This window comes from Typopeltis vanoorti, chromosome 8, assembly GCF_054136105.1.
Source record: "Typopeltis vanoorti isolate ZY-2024b chromosome 8, IOZ_Tvanoo_1.0, whole genome shotgun sequence".
Lineage (NCBI taxonomy): Eukaryota > Metazoa > Arthropoda > Arachnida > Uropygi > Thelyphonidae > Typopeltis > Typopeltis vanoorti.
Genome location: NC_143556.1, coordinates 137,127,629 through 137,145,456, shown reverse-complemented (window position 1 = coordinate 137,145,456; position 17,828 = coordinate 137,127,629). Strand labels below are relative to the sequence as shown.

At 33.6% G+C, this 17,828-nt stretch overlaps 1 protein-coding gene across 3 annotated transcripts in view; it reads left to right on the top strand.

Annotated features, from left to right (window-relative positions):
- LOC150104375 (procathepsin L-like) overlaps positions 1 to 17,828 on the top strand; it is a 144,674-nt gene that overhangs the window by 14,811 nt on the left and 112,035 nt on the right. For 2 of the 3 annotated variants that reach the window (XM_090396335.1, XM_090396337.1), the window contains exon 2: positions 13,798 to 13,916. In XM_090396335.1, coding sequence (XP_090252461.1) covers positions 13,799 to 13,916 — 118 coding nt within the window. In that variant the 5' untranslated portion in view covers position 13,798. Of the gene's footprint in view, positions 1 to 5,263; positions 5,373 to 13,797; positions 13,917 to 17,828 lie in introns of those variants that run through there. The other variant, XM_090396336.1, reaches the window with a different exon arrangement.

Genomic DNA, 17,828 nt, shown 5'->3' with positions numbered 1-17,828 from the left:
GATGAATGCAGATTGGGTGCTATTAAAGAACTGTGTATCATAAACAATGTCTAAATGTATTTCAAGTGTCAGAAGTTTAAATATGGTAGGTGTGAATGAAGAGATTAAGCATGCAGTCTGGAGGAAGAAGGCATTATGGAGGCAGCATATGGTAAGTGGTAATAATCAGTTCCGTGAAGAGTGCAAAGAATTTGCAAGGAGGGCGACTCAGTAAGGATAACAAAGTGCAGTGTGAACCGCAGTTCACAGAAAGAACATAGAGAGAAAGAGAGAACTCCTAGGGAGTTCTTTCAGTATGTAGTGAGCAGAAGAATGATATGAATGAATAATATGCAGAGCTTGAAGAATCTTTTGCTGGCTCATCAGTCAGGTAAATATCTCGTTCATCAGTTGTTAACGTGGGTTGTACTCTATCACGGTTGCCTAATATATCATAGACACATGTTTATACCTGGATCTGGTCAATGGATAAGCTTTTGTTAATGCTGTATAACTCTGCATAACTACCAGTGTTGAAGCATATATGTTAATTATTTGTGTATTTGAGTCTGAAGAAAAAAAATTCACACATTTTACAAGTGATATAATATTATTATTTTCTTATTAATAATACCATTTTTCTCAGTTTGTTTTTGCTTCTAATACTTATGCCTTGAATTTCTTTTATAAAAGTAAACAGTTTTTTCTCTGCAATTATTATAAACAAACATTAAACTTTTAGTTTTATGACAACTCAATAAAACAAAACCCTTAGGTCTTCACTGGTCCTGTCCATCCAACAATGCAATGTTATGACACAGCAGCAACTCAGAAAACAGTACAAATTGCATGCTAATTTAATTAGCAATGAGAAGATCTCTCTTGACATCACTTTGGAATTGAGATTGCCATCGATTTTAGTTCTCCATCACATCATTCCAATGTCAGAACTGTATCACTTGCATTTCATTCCTCAGACATCATGAGAGACTGAAATCACCAATGCATTTTGATAGTTCTTTTGGATTCTTACAGAGATAGAAATTATTTCATGTAATTTTCTTGTTCATTTTTGCTTGAATGAAATTATCTATATTAAGACCAATCAGTGATGATCTGCAAAACAGGTATTTAAAATGGCCATTTTCCAATAGATGTAATAAGTAAGGTAAACATACTGTCCAACCATACATACGAGAATCCTGGGTCTTCTTGGCATAGTGCCAAGAAGAGTTAATTCGTGTTGAAAGGGAGAAAGGAATAAGGTGATGTAAGAAATTTGTCACCAACACGTGAAATCACATGCTTTATATGTAAAATTTTCCAACTGTTGTACAAGCAAAATAGTTGCTACTTTAAAAACTAGAATTTTAAAAAAAGAAAAGTTAAAAAAAGCTAATTTTCCAGCATATAATAATAAATACTCATCCCATGGAATGCATTGATTACGCTATTATTGGAATGGATTCGCCTTCTGCCATGTGTCAAGCATTGCATAAATAAAATGGATGATTGAACCAAAACTTCTTTTGAGTTTTTTTTTTTTTTTTAACTCAACTAAAAAAGTCTTGCTTGTTGCAGACTAGTGCATGTTTAAAGTCATGATGATATTGGTTGGTGAAAGTGATAAAAGGTTAACCACTGCAGAGTATATAATTGAAATGTTAAATGAAATTTTATAAAGGTATTTCATCTTTGTTAATGGGACTTCATGCAGAATTGGGATATCTCCTGTATTAAAAGAATGCACAAGAAAATTGGTAATGCCACTGACCACACTGTAATGTTTAATAGCTCAGCAGCAGGGCTTCATGAATGGAAGTTAGATTATAATTGCAAGATAATTAAGTTACATAAAAAGTCTGAATTACTTTGAAAGTTATAAACCTTGGGGTACTGGCTATACCTAATTATAAACCTTGGAAAAGTTGGTTAAAATCAAAATTCAGGAATGGATGAATGTGATACTTTGAGGGGGGGGGGGACAGAAAAGTTTGTAAAAGGGTTGTTACAATCAGGAATGGGGAAACTGAAAAAAAAAAGATTCCAGTTTGATATAAGTTCAAAGAGTTATGGTTGAGAGGAGGTGGAAGTGTCCATAAAGGCTCTCACCATACCTCTACACACAATCATAAAGCTGAACTTTCTGACTAATGATGGTGGTCTCAGTGGTATGACCCACCATAATGATAGATTCTACCAGTGATAACATTGTTAATGGGATCCTGATTAGGGTCAGTCTTGGATCAAAGCATTAGAAATAAGGTAGATTAAGCTAAATGTAAGGTAGTATGTAAGTTAGAATAAGCTAGGTTAAGAAAATGTCAGTGATCATGTGCTTGGCATATTAATAAATTTTCAGAAAAGGTACAAGTTACCGGCCAGATCTTTCGCAGCCCTGACCTGGCATTAGCAAAGTGTTGGACTCCATCGATGCAAAGGTATTGCTGAAGTTATATATAAGAGGCTGTACTTGGCTTGATTCATGGCCACATCATGCTTCACGTGCATTGAGAACTGTGAACACCTTTTAAGTTCTTGATGTGAGATTATGACTGAATGCCTGTCTGGCCACTAATGATACAGTTCATTCCTTGTGTTGAAAGGTAGCACTACCCAAAATTGCTTTCGTGCTGTTATGGTGCAAATGCTTTGACAATGAGGCCACAAGAATAGAAGCATCAAGATAGCCATTAAGGCTGCTGCTTCCTATGCTGCACATTCAAGTGTGACATGGCTGGCTCTGACCTGGCATTAGTGGGGACAGATGGTGTTTGGTGGTACCTGAGCATGGACTTCTAGGTTCATGCATTGTGTGCATCGAGGAGTGATGTCACTAATTCACAATCCTGTCTAGCTGCAACATCAATACAGTTTGTGCCTTGTGTGTTGAAAGGTAGCACTAGCCAGAATTGCTTTTGTATTGTCACGGTGTGATGAATCTGACAATGAGACCACTATAATGGAAGCATCAAGGCTGCTGCTTTCTATGACATACCATTCAGGTTTGACATGCAGGCACCAAATCATCTGCAGACGACCTTAGTACTGGTCTGAGTGAAGTGCAGCCACAATACTGCGATCTGTTGTGACTCATTCTCTGCATTGATTCTGCATTTTCATTTGAAATAAAATAGCTGTGTTCCCAAATGTTTATTAAGATTAGCAGACATGACTCTTGTACACAACAAATATTATACCTTTAAGTTTCTTCAGTGCTGTTTCAGTAATTCTTTCATGTTATTTCTTATTTCCTCAACATCTCAAAATCCACCTCATTGCATTTGTGTGCTTGTTAATGCCAAACTTCAGATGGTGAGGCTCAGGGTTCAAAACCTGGGACTTCATCATTGGCACCAACTGACACAGTTGCAGCACTACTAGCATTTGTCTTTTTGCTATTCTATTAGTTGTAGACTTTTTTGGTGGTGGGTGGATGAATGTAATGCCAGAACTGCTGCATTGCTTTCTACTCTCAGGCTTGAAATAGGATTTCATGAGAATTAGTGATTAAACTTGCCTTGGGGGAGGGGAAAATGAAAGTTTTATACTGTAGTCATAGATTTAGTTCTTTGTTTAAACTGATTTTTTATTGAATAAAACATTTAGGAATACACTGTCATTCAGATTTGAGTTTATTTTATTACTCAATGCTGGTTGAAATTTTTATTATGGTTTATCAAAAAATCAATTCAAGTGCCTCTGTAGCTCAGTTGGAAGAACAACAGGACCTTGTGCATTTTGGTTAGAAAAGACCTGAGTTAGATTCTTCTTCTTCACAATGAGAATCAATATTTTTTTTTTTTATATAATAAATTTAGTTTAATCCTTTATCCAAGTGTGAGCAAACAAAGTTTGCGCCTGAAAGTATCCTCAGGACTAGGGTAAGGTGGTACAACACCAGGGCAACTCGTTGCAAAGGTGGAGCAAGATACCAACACTCCTGTCTCAGTATCTCCTATAATGCAAAACACATCACCTTGCGGATATGTCTAATGTTATGCATTAAGGGAAGGGCCACTACCCAGACTAGTTTCGACCTTTATTGAGGTCTCTTCAGTGGGAGCCAGGCCCAAGTTGAGATACTAGAAGCTTTAGCAGGTCATCTCTACCTATAGGAGTTGCCAAATGGTGTGCCACTCTTTTTTAATAAATTACTCTGGATTTAGAGAAAGATGTTGAAAGTTTATTTTTCACTTGGCTAGAGTATAATAAATTTAGTTTAATCCTTTATCCAAGTGTGAGCAAACAAAGTTTGCGCCTGAAAGTATCCTCAGGACTAGGGTAAGGTGGTACAACACCAGGGCAACTCGTTGCCCTGGTATTGTACAGAATCAATATATGGGTTTTTTTCTATTGAAGGCAAGTTAGCCGATCTCATATGGAGATAGCAAGGTGTTTTTTTTCTCTCCTGGAAACTTGAGTTTTTCATCCTGCATACAGGCAAATTGGCCACGAGAGCACATACAATTTACAGACAAAAAATACTGTTGGTGGTGATAGTAGATGCCATTGTATGCTGATGATAGTAGTTGGAAGATTACTATCATTAGTTATTAAAGAAGTAAAGGAGATAGCGAGTTGTCTATAGCGGAGTGCCCTCCTGTGATTGGAGATGTCACGTAATGTATTGGAGCACCCCTTTGTCACTCTCGTTGGCTTAGACCCTATAGTTTAGTGATTAAAACTTAACAGTAGAATGTGCATTAGAACAAAAATAGCGAATTTGCATTTTTAGTAAAGCATACTTTGAGAATATATTAAATGTAGGAAGTCATCCATTCTTTGTTCTGTTGTCACCACATTTTTGAATAAGAATTAATCATATTTTAAAATGAAAAGGTAACTATACCACTAATATAAAAGAATCAGTTAACAGTGAATTAAAAACGTGATCAACAGGGGGAAAATAAAAACTCAAAAGATTAAATGAACTGGATAGCTTCACTGAAGAATAAAAGTTGTTCTTTAAAATATAAGAAAAGAATAAATAGATAAAATAGATGATACACCAAAATTATGATGTTTGTTGACTACTTTGTCTCTTCAGAATACACGAAGAGCACTCTTCTAAAAAAACAAGTCATGGGAATACCCCAAATAGGTTATATTTATCATTATTGCTATAGTTGCTGAAATACGTAATTAAATTTCATTGTTTTGAAGATCTATGATGATAATTTTTCTGGGGATATCATTTTAGTCTAATGCAATTCGTGGATTACAAATTCACTTTTTCCTGTTATATTTTTTTATTTTTTGTTTCTGTTACTATTATTCAGGTGCTCAGGAATGGGGATATTGTAATTACAAAGTGTAATCATAGTGACCTGATGGCTGAACTTCTATAGATGTTGCAGTCCTGTTGATAAGGAAACCTATATACAACATTGGTATTTGAATATTCTGTAATAGTATGAATTTTAGTAGGTTTTAAGAGGGTTGCTAATTTCTGGTTAGTAGTAAGAACTAATTTGTAGTCTGTATGTTTATATATATTTAAATGCATTATTACCACTTTTTTTGTGAAAGTTTCTTTAATTTGTGGGATATTTATTATTATTATTCCTGATACCTCCAAGGAGTCCAAAGACTCATCGCGGGAGGACACTTACAACTGTCTCAATCACTACACCGAACCTCTACTGTGAATCATCTCCATATATTTACACATTTCGGTTTTGACTGTGATATTTACATAATTAATCAACTGTGGGTATAAAAATTTGTTTATGGGTAATGTTTACAAATTGCAAAGGATGTCTCCTAAATATAAGTTTGCTATTATGTTGACTAGTAAAAAAAAAAAAGCTTCATGAACAGCATTTCAAAAGTACAGAAGTATAGTATCATTTTTTTATTATTTTGGAATTAAGTTGAAGAAAAATATAGATTCTATTAATTATTTGGTTTTCCCCGGAATATTTAAGTCCTGTTGTTTTTCCATTCCTTATTTCTCTGAGTGCTTGTTCTAATCCCACTATGGACATGAATGTTTGTGATTGTCTGTGGAAATACCAGTGGTGGTTGGCATTGATGCAGTTGCGGTCAGTTATTGATTGAATGGTGGAAACGAAGTTGTAGAGTAGGTACCCCTCCCTCGATGCATCCTTGGACTCCCTGGAGGTGTCAAATAATAATAATTCTTTTCTTGCAATATTAGAAAACACCATTTTCATAAAGGAAATGGTTATATTGTGATATAAGTTGGAACAAATGAACATGGAGCTGCAGAGGTATAGACAATCATAGTTTTGTATATGTGACAGCAAAATCTAAGGCCAGCATCCAGTGTTGCATTTCAGGGTACTTGATCCACTGCTTTTTTTTTTTTTTTTTTTAAATCTGTATATTCAATTGAATCTATGTAGTTTGAAAAACTTGAGTTTCCAGGAGGAAAAAATAGCCTGCTACTTCCATATGAGGTTGGCTAACTTACCATCAGTTGAAAAATCCCATATAAAGATTCTTCCCTTCACGACAAGAATCGAACTTGTCTTTTCCAACTGAATACTGCAATGTCCTGTCATTCTTCAATTTCTTTATGGAAGCTTAAAACTCATGATGTTTTAATAATTGTTTGAATCATATTATATTGCCTTACTTCTTTATTGAATATTAGGTATAAATAAAGTCTAATGCCTTTTCTAAACTTATAAAAGTAATATAGACTTGAGAAAATTCCTGTACTTTTCCCATTGTTTGTTTCAAAATGATCAGTCATTGAAAAATTAAATCTAATCTTCATTTTGAGATTGCAACCGTGTTAAGAATAATTACTTTAATTTCGTAACATGTTAACTTCATATTAAGGTCAGCATCTGGAGCGTGTGTGCATGCACGCACACACAGAGAGAGAGAGAGAGAGGCTACATCAGATTTCGAACAGTATGCTGAAGTGATAGTGATTTAAATCGGTGGTTATTTTACCGGCCTGACCTCTAGTGGGAAAAAAAAACTAAATCAAACCTATATATATTCTATTTATGTTTCAGTAAGGAAATACCATGAGTAAACATATTACTTAAAAATTATAATAATGGAATTAACTCACTTAAAATATTATTTATTAGTAGAATTTTCGCCTGAGTATCACGGGCATCTTCAGTACATGTATAAAGGCTAATTAAACAATAACTGACAATTTCAAAGGGTGCCACCTAAGTAGCTCATGTAAGATAACCAAAAAAGGGTCATTAAGTTTCCTAACTTAAAAAAAAAACAAAAAAAACATATCTACACACACACACACACACACACACACACAGAATTAAAAAGTTGGGAAAGATTAGCTGAGTTGGGAGAGTGAAGTAAAGTTTCACATGTTTCTTTATAAAGCCGTTCCATGAGGAACCGACTTTTGTGAAGGACTCTTGTCTTGTTCCAATGAACTCTGTCTAGTGTTGATGGCATACTCTGCAAGTCCAGACTGTTCAGGTTCAAGGTATTGAATATATGACTTGTGTTCTTCTATATGAATAAAAGCAGATCTTCCTGTTTGTCCGAAATAAGATAACCCACAAGAGCAAGGAATTTGGTAGACACCTGGATGATTGAGATGTGGAAGCTTGTCCTTTGGTGAAGTGAGACAGGTGGCAAGTTTTCTGATGTGTCGAAAGGCAACAAAAATATTTAGTGGTTTTAAAACTTTTTAATGCCTTGCACATAAGGGATAGGAATATGCATTATTTCTTCTATATTTGAAGAGGAAGATATATCAAAACTACTTAAAGCTCTTTTGATGAAAGAATTCTTGCATCCATTAGAAAAGAGGAAATAATATATTACAATTCTTTCTGTAATAGTTCCTCTGAAGAACAAAAGGAGTGGGCCCGATGAACCAGTGTTTTAATAGTTCCCACCTTTTGAATGGGATGATGATGAGATTCAGCATGGATATAATCACCTGTATGAGTCTTCTTCCTATAGACTGAGAAATGTAGGTTGCCATCTGGTTGGTGTAGAATTAAAAGATCTAAAAAGGCTAACTGCTTATTTACTTCTACTTCTAGGGTGAACTGGATCCTTGGATGAAGTGCATTTAATTTTGAGAGAAACTGTTGTAATTCATAAGAAGAGCTATTCCAGATAGCAAATCAGCCAACTTTCACTGATTCCTAAAATAACTACTGCCTTGGGATAGGCGGAAGTTGTTAGTTCCCATTCACTTCCTCTATTCCTAATGCTCCTTATTGTATATTGTATAAAGAAACACCAATACATTCTCACCATTCGTATATCTGTTGTTCTCTCCAGATTCCATTTTACTCTGCAGTATATCAGGAAAAATGTGAAATGTTGAAAAAAAAAGAAATGGAAAAGTACTATAAAATGAATCAGGAACCTTTATCGATCTTTTCAGCTAAAGGTGAGTTAGCTGGCCTCATACAGAGTGGAGGATCCCCCCCCCCTCCATCCAGAAACTCGGGTTTTCCATTCCTCAAAAGGCAAACCGATCTCGTGAGGAAACACGTCGACAGACATAAGTACAATAGGTCAAGGAAGGCAACAGGAAACCACTTTGTACGAGGGTGGTCCGAAAAGTTATTGGCCTAATTATGAAAAAACAAATTTATAATTTCAAAATTATTTTTATTTTTCAACATAATCTCCCTTAAGACGAATATGCTTATTCCAGCACCATTATCACGTGACTGTAGTGGTTCTCAGTAAGATCTGCAAAATACCCCTGTACAGCTGCAATTACCTCTTGATTCGAAGATAAATGCTGACCAGCGAGGAAGATTTTTAGTTTTGGGAAGAGATAGAAGTCAGAGGGAGCCAATCTGGAGAATAGGGTGGGTGTTCCAACAATTCATAGTGCCAATCCCTTAATTTTTCCATTGCCAAAACACCTTTGTGGGCAGGTGCATTGTCCTGATGAAAGGTGATTTTTTTTCCTTCTGCAAACCAGGTCTTTTCTCACAATTTTTTTCGTCTAGTCTGGTTAAAAGATTGGAATAATATTCCCCGGTTATTTTTTACCCTTTTCAAGATAATTAATAAACAAAATGCATCCTAAAACACCGATGGAACAGACTTTTCTTCTTTGGCGCTGAACAACTGGCTTGTGTCCGCTGTTTGGATTCTGGTGTGTAATGGTGAATCCAAGTCTCATCCAGAATTCTTGTTAAAATGCTCCAAGCACTGTTCGAGATTTTCATGCAAGTGTGGCACCCATCTTGCATGAAGCTTTTTCATTTGCAATTCTTCATGCAAAATATATCCTACATGTTCTTTTGAAATGCCTATAGTCTCACAATTTCACACACTTTAACTCACCGGTCATTCAATACAATATCGTGCACTTGATCAATGATTTCTGGTAGTGTTACACTTTTTGGACGTCCTTCACTTGGATCATCTTCAAGGCTGGTATGGCCACGTTTATACTCGGCAGCCTATTTCTTAATTGTCGGAAACAAAGGAGAAGAGTGCCCATAAATTTTATGAACTTTGAATGAATTTCTTTTGCCATGAAACCTTCTTTTACAAAGAAATTTATAACCACACGATACTCAGTTTTATCCATTTCAATGATACAGAGAATAATTTTGCTTCAGACAGCTGAATAAAACAAACTACTTGATAGAATGACTTGCAATTTCACATGGATGCTTATGATAGATGTAGCAACTTGGAAAAAAAAAATTTGCCCATAGTGTTGCCATCTGGTTGAGGCTGAGAACTTTTCAGGCCACCCTCGTAAGTCCTTGGTTTTTCTCTTGAGAGATCCATGTTGTGAGTGGATGACTGTAATGGATTCTTTTAGGAGTCTGGAGTGAAACTTTTTTTTTTAAATACGACGTGGAATATCTCAGTCTGTACAGTTGAGATATGGTGGGCCAGACCAGATCTTTCTTTTATACTCAACATGTTCCTACTTTCACTTTAAATCCAGTATTTGTGTGTCCTATTAGGCCAGACTTCATGAGCATGGTATTCTGTAGACTTCCTTGGGGTTTTTAAAATAGTTTGGATTGGCTTGAAAGTCACTCTGATGTTATGATCTTTGAAAAGAGAAGCAATCCTAATGGAACTGATTGAATCTCAGTACTGGAGGATGTTCTGATTACAGAGAGGAATGTTCTGAAAATAAAATCTTGTGAGCTGTGTTTTGGAATAACCATTAAGAACAAATAAGAGAAAGCCTGAAGTTAGTTCTGTCGTAAGTTGATCTTTGTTTTGTAAATTGTAAAATCACACTCTTGAGAGTTTGGATAGTGAAGATAGCATCCTGTGAGGGTAGTAGTTTTAAGATATACTTTCAGAGTGGCAGCATTGTCAAGTTTCTTTATTATGATAATATCTAGAAATGGGAGTTTACCATCCTTTTTGAGTTCTAATGTAAAATGAATTGTAGTTTTAAATTAATTGAGAGAATGAAGAAATAGCTGCGGACTTGGGAGGTCTTGTTTCTATAATAGCATGCTCATGTTGTCTGGCTATGACAGGAAAGCTGTTGATTTGAGAGAGGGGCGCATGTTGTGAGAAAGATTTTAAGCCTAAAATAGGGTTCCCATTCATTCTGTTTTTTATAAAAATGTCCTGAGTTAATTCCAAAAGTCCTGCTTTTTTAAGTACTTCAGGAAAAAAATGGGTAAATGGATTTTATCTCGTTTTTAGTACCAATTTCTATTACAATGTTGATAATAATAAATTTTATTTATTATTTATAATAATCATTAGTATTATAAATAATATAACTAACTAATAGTAACTAATGGCAGTGTTCTTTTTTTCCCATGCTTCTGTTATAACAGTATCTTACATGATCAATACTTTGCGTGTTATAATTTTTATCGTTTTCTATCCCTATAATGCCAAAACGTAAGTGCAGTATTAATGATAATATTAGAAGAGAATTTCCTTTCATTAAAGGTGTAGATGAAAATGTGGAATGTACTTCATGTAACTGTAAATTTTACATTTCGCATGGTGGTCGGTCAGATGTCAAACATTTGAAAACAAAAAAACATAAAGCTGCTGTTTGAAGTTTGGAGAAGAATGATGGAATCTGAAATGAAGGAGGCAAGATGGGAGAGTTGGACAGAAGCAAGAGCAGCTGCGAGGGACAGATGGAAAACCAGCATTGCAGCCTTATGTGCCAGTAGGCACGGAAAGACGATGATGATGATGCTGTTCGAAGTAAGGCTTCCAACTGCAGTATAAGTAATTTTTTAATTGTGAAAACCAAGAGTGAAAGGGAAAAAGTTATCACTGGCAGCACAGGAAGCAACCTTTGCGTATCACACAGCGGTGCATAACCATAGCTCCATGGACTGCACAACAGCCAAGTGTCCGCAAACAAAGTGCAAGGCAATAATAACCAATTTTATTGTGCCATTAGCGACAAAGCAGATTGAGAAAGAGCTAAAAGAAGTTAGTTTTATATCAGTACTAATCGATTCATCAAACCACTTTGACATGAAATTAGTTCCTCTGGTCATTAGATACTATCATCCAGAAAAAAGTGTGAAGGTAAATGTGTTGGAGTTAGTTAATTTAGGTGGTGAAACTTCAGAACTTTTATTTTCTTATGTGTTGGAAGTGTTACAGAAGTTAGATCTCCTGAAAAAGATTTGAATTTGTATTATCTGCTATATTGCTATATTAGCAGATAATACAAATTCAAACTTTGTAAAGAAGAGAAAGGGAAAGGATAATCTGTACTTCAAAATGCAAGAAAACACTGAACAATTTAATTGGAATTGGTTGCCCTGCACATGTGATACATAATGCTGTGCAAACTGCTTCAGATTGCTTACCTATCGATTTTCAGTTAATAATTAACAAGATTTACCAGCATTTCCACATATATAGTGAATGAGTTGAGGAGCTTAAATCGTTTTGTGAATTCACAAACACAGAGTATAAAACTTTTGGGTAGCAGCAAGACAAGATGGCTCTCTCTTTTGCCTGCAATCCAGAGGGTTATTGACATATTCCCTTCATTGAAGTCGTATTTTCTTTCCATTGACAAATGTCCTATCAATTGCAAAAATTTCTTTGAAAATCCACTTTCAATTACACTCCTACATTTCCTTGCCAGCCAGTTAAAAATCTTTTATGATACCATTAAATGTATTGAAAAACAAGATATAACAGTAATTGAAGTGTAGGATGAAACCAACTGGTGGAAAGGTTAAATTGTAGGAAGGCAGAAAAGTTTTTTACAACTATTGTGAGAAAACAGTTGCAAGAATTAGAAAAAGGACACATAACAGTTGAAAAGTTTGAAAGCTATGCAGTAGATTTCTACTGCACATGTATTGAATATATTAAGGAGTGGTGAACACCATTTCTCACACCTTTTCAGTCTATGGATTGGATTAATTTGAAGGGAAAGGATCTTGTGACTTGGAAGAACATACAAGAAAGCTACATATTCATGCAGACAGTATCACCAAATAAGTCCTCTTCATTTGTGAATGAAGAGGACTTATTTGATGCGTTTGTATGTATAAAAAATATTGTGAAAGCAAATTTGAAGCATGGAGTGAACAGAAGGATCAAAATGTCAGTGATAAATGGTGTGAAATGTTTGCACATTTTACAAAGCAGGGTATAAATTCTGGGAGTATTAAATACCTAGTTAGTTTTTGTTTAGCACTGTCAGGAACTAATGCAGCTGTTGAATGTGTTTTTTCATTAATAAATGCGCTCTGGACAGATGAAAAAAACAGACTTAAAATTGAGACAGTAAAAGCTTTTATTTGTAAAGACATATTTTAAGAATTTCTCTTGTGCTGAGCTCTATGATAAAATATCAAAAGAAAAAAAATTCTTGAACAGGTCCATAAATCTGATAAATACTTTTCTAATTAAATATGTTTGTGATTAATAATTCTTTTTTAAAGTGGATTTAATGTTAACGTATGTTTGTTTATAGCAGTATTTAATTTAAAGTGCAACATATATAATAGTTTTTTTTTTTTTTTTTTTATTTTCTTAATTTTTAGCATGTTCTGTTTTTTACAAAATGTCCTGGGTTTTTAAAGTAAAAATTTCAGAATGTCCCAGATTTTAGTAAAACATTATGGGAACCCTAGCATAAAAGAAAGATATGATCTGGTCACCATACCTGAACTACTATCCATACAGTACATTGGGATATTTCTGTCATGTCTGGAAGAAAAATTTTATTCCAGATCTTAAAAGAATCTGTTAGTTATTCACTTATACAGATCTCAATGCCTGGAAATCTCATTAAATCTTTTAATGTTTTAAATTAACAACAGTCATCTTCAGTTTACCTGATGACATGTCACGTGACTTTGCATTCTTGTTTAGGATGAATTTATTTATTCTCTTGTAAAGATACACATGTGTGTGTGTGTGTGTGTGTGTTTCTTCAGTGTTAGGACACCAATTTTTTTGGTGCAAGGAAACTAGTTGATGTAGGTTTCAATTTTAATAGAAAATCCTTGTTAATGCTCAGCAGTTTTTATTAAAAAAAAAAAAAAACTGCAAAAATTGAAGGAGTGTATTAACACCTCAGGTGCATATTATTTATTTTATTTTTTTAATACAGGGGGAACTTAATAGAAAATTGTTTTAAAACTGCAGATGTGGTTTCATTTGCTGCAGAATAGGTATGAACTTCTAAGGAAAGTTTAGGTGATAAATCATCTCGCCTGAAAAAATTCAGAGCTCTCTCTCTCCAAGTGAGATCTGAATTTGCAGGTGTAGATTAGGAAGCAAACACATGGTGTTCACTTAACAAGTGATAAAAATACAGTTTTCTATAAGCAGTGCTTTCTTCTATATTGTATAGTATCATGGTTATCTAATTTCAATATTTTATCTTTTAATCAGTATGAAGTGGCTTGGAATAAGGATTGCGTTATCTCTAGAATTGCTAATTGTTCTAGCAGCGGCTGTTAGACCTTTTGATGTGATAAAACAAGAATGGGAAAATTTTAAAAGCAGGCATGGTAAGTATGTTTTTTTTTTTTTTTCCTCCAGATTATCAGTTTACACTGATTTTTGTCTTTAGGATTTAAAAATATGTGCACATGAAATAAATATTTTGTATTGCACAGTTTGCTATAGTGAATTAAGTGGATTTCCTCATAAGATTAATTCTCAGGAATAAATGCCTTCAAAACTAAAGCATTCAGCATGTCTCTTAATCCAATGTGTCTTCTTCCCCAAGCTCGCAGTATTTCAGTGTGTCATTTGCACGCTGTTGAAATATGATGGAATTATGGGAAACTTTTTATGTAAAAATGCATTATAATGGATATTTTCGGTATAAGAATATCCATAAATATAAGACCAGATAATGTTTGAAATTTCTTGCAGTGTAAACTCAGGCAGCAGCAAAAAAAAAAAATAAAAACTGAGAATTTCTGAGCAGAGTGGGATGGAATAAAAATCATAGGTTAGAACAAAGAAATTTTTTCAAATTACAGCTTACCAATATACTGAGACTGAAATAAATGGTATTAATTGATACAAAATAAGTGGCAAAATTGCAATATGATTCTGCGAGTTTAGTTTATAAACTAAAATGTGGTATTAATGATAATCATAATGTTGAAAAAATGTACAGTAACTTTGATGATGCATATTATAGACATAACTAATGAATCATTAGACTGAGATATTATAAGAAACTGAAGTATTATTGGCATGAAAAAATAGCAAAATAAGTGCAAAACAGAACTGTAAATGGTTGAATATGGAGAAGATGGGGGATTAGGGATGTGCCGAATATCTGATTTTGCTTCGTCATTTGGCCACTTTGGTGTGTTTTTTCAAATATTCGGCTTTGTCTGAATCAGTTGAAAGATTGTTTTTAGCTGGCCAAAGCAGAAACATAACTGTTACATGTGTCATAACAACGCGACCAATTGGGAAAAGACTTGCCTTATGTTGTGTGACCGTTCATGTAGAAGAGTTCCATGGCTAATGAATAAACTTGTTCTGCAATAGTTTCTCAGAAAATTTTGTCATTAGCTATCGGCTTATTCCTTGAACATTTTTTTTTTTCCTTTAGAGCTCAGAAATATTTATGAAGAAACCACGTGTGCTACTCCAAAAATGCTGAAAAATTCATTATCCTATGTCATAATTTCGATTTATTTCATTTCGATTTATTAAATACATAATTATTTTCTATATTTCACAATTCAAAATAAGTTTCATTAATATTATTGTTATTTTGAAGAAATAAGTGCAATATTTTGTTCTGATTTTTATGCTGTATTGTTTTTTTTAAATACAGTGTTCGTTATGAAATTAAATGATGGTTTTATTATATTGAAATGAAGGATATTATGGATCCACCTATATTTTATAGCCAAATGTAGAAAGAAAGTGAAGTTTCAAAAATATACCAGCAAGCTTATGAGAACAAGACAGGAATCCAAGTTTCCTTGACTGTACTATTTAAATTCTATCTGCAACTCATATTTGCTTTTTCTTAATGCATTGAGTAAGTTTCACTAGCCTGAAACACTAGTCTTCAAATTGACCAAATTCAAAAAATTACAAGTGAAGAAAAAAGCTCATTCAACGCTGTAACTAAAGCTGTGTCAGAAAGCTAAATTCAAAACTTTAGTGATCTCTAGGTGGGTGTATAATAAAATATTAAACTTTAGAGCTGAGAAGCTTGTACCGTTGACTCTGGAACAACGTGGGGGGGTTATGGGCGTGGACCCCCACGCAGTCAAAAATCCACTTGACTTGATTCCCCAAAAACTTAACTATTGATAGCTTACTATTGACCGGATGTCTTGCCAATAACATAAACAGTTGATTAACATATATTTTGAATGTTATATGATGGTTTTATGTTGTATACTTTATTGTATTCTTACAATAAAGTGAGCCAGAGAAAAGAAAATCATAAGGAAGAGAAAATACATTTACAGTACTGTGTTGTATTTATTGATAACATAAGTTTATATCATCTATATACAAGATGAATTGTGTGTCTATCAGTATCTCTGTCAATATTGTCTTATATAATATAAAACACTATAGATGTTATACATATTTCTAGAATTAGTAATACAGTAGTATCTCGCTAATTCGAACTGCAGTTTGAAAGGGAAAAAAAGTTTTATTTATTATTTATTTTATTATTATTAAAGTACAGTATATTTTTTTCATACTGTCGATTGTATGGTTATACTCTAGGCCTATTTTGATTTATTGTGTGTTCACGTTTGCTTTTTTATACTGTACAGTACATACTGTATTGTCTGCATGAATCACCGCTGTCGAGCGTCATGGAAAAAACTGTGGCCTTCTAGAATTTACGAAGATAACTATGGTGATACACAAAAACGGAAATTCAAAATTTTGTTAAATTTGGTTAAAAATATAAATCCAAATGTTAAAATTTCACAAACAGATGTTACGGAATGGATTACAGGCAGAACCGAAAGTGAATTCGAAATCAAATCAGATGCTTAAATTATAAATATGACGCTACAGAATGAATTAGCAGATGATGATGATGATAAAGAATTCGAAGAAAAAAAATAAGTAAAACGTGAAGAAGCAGTTTACAGTTTTAATGTGTATAGAATGGGCTAAGCAGAATGATATGCCATTCCATAAAATTTTATTGCTAATACAGGAGCTGTATTAGCAATAAAAAAAAGAAGCATTCAAAAAAAGTTTAGCTTCCAAGAAACAAAAGAAAATCAATGACTTTTTTGCAAAGAAATAAAAAAAAACTTGTGTGTTATTTTGTGAAACCTTTTTTTGTGTGTTGTATATAAGAAAGTGATATTTTTTATGCAAATTAAGTTATGTACTGAACTATGCAATTTTATTAAATCAGAATCCTCAACAATACAGGTACATACAAACAAAATTTTTTACTAAAATAAACTTGTGTACTGTATTATTTTTTAAGTTTTATATTACAGTACAGTAGCATTTTTTCTATTCAGTTATTTACAGAATTAAATTGATGTATCATTAGAATCTGATTATTTCTGTCTTAAATGCTAGTTATTGTTGCATCTTGGGGGAAAATTTGCTAATCTGAACTTTTCGCTAATCTGAGCAAGCGTGGTTTTTATTAGTTCGGATTAGCGAGATACCACTGTATGTGAAATAAAGTATAATGTGAAAAAGAAATTCATTTATTTACAGGTATATCGATTCATGCATCGATAACGAAGCAGCAACAATATGATTGCGTCTCAGTAGTCTAGTCTATATACTGATGAATGAATCATAAAATTTTTATTTTATGCTAATTAATTAATAACAGTGAATTTTATGCAGGTATGATTTAATACTGCATCTTTATGCTTGTTTACATTTCTCTCGACTGCGAATGTGCCATGTAAGTATTTGTGTGCATAAGTTTTAATAAATTTTAACCCTTTGTAATAGATTTGTGTATATTTTATGGTAGTAAATGATATACCATGACATACCTAACTTTTTGTTAATTTTTTTTAAGATGTTTTAGGCTGTGCAGTTTGTCCGAGTTTTTTCAAATTATTACAAATCTCCAAAAAAATTTCCAATATACAGGTAACCTTCCTATAAAGCAGTACTAATACAGTGTGGTTTCGATATAACGTAGTCTACAAATTGTAGTAACCCTTGTTCAGTTTAAAGAAATTAGGAAGGATTGGACTTGGCAAGAAAGTTAGGAAGTTATTTTACGGATAATGATCCCTCAACGGAGCGCTCTGGAAAATTCACGAGACAATTGGATATTTGTTTATCCCCATATTACGAACTTAATAAAAAAATTGCAGCATAGTGGTAAGCAAGGTCTTATTACTGAATTTTTGATAACTAAACCAGCCGAAGTATGCAGTGAGAATTATATAAATGATGTCCAAGAGATTTCAAGTGATGACGATGTC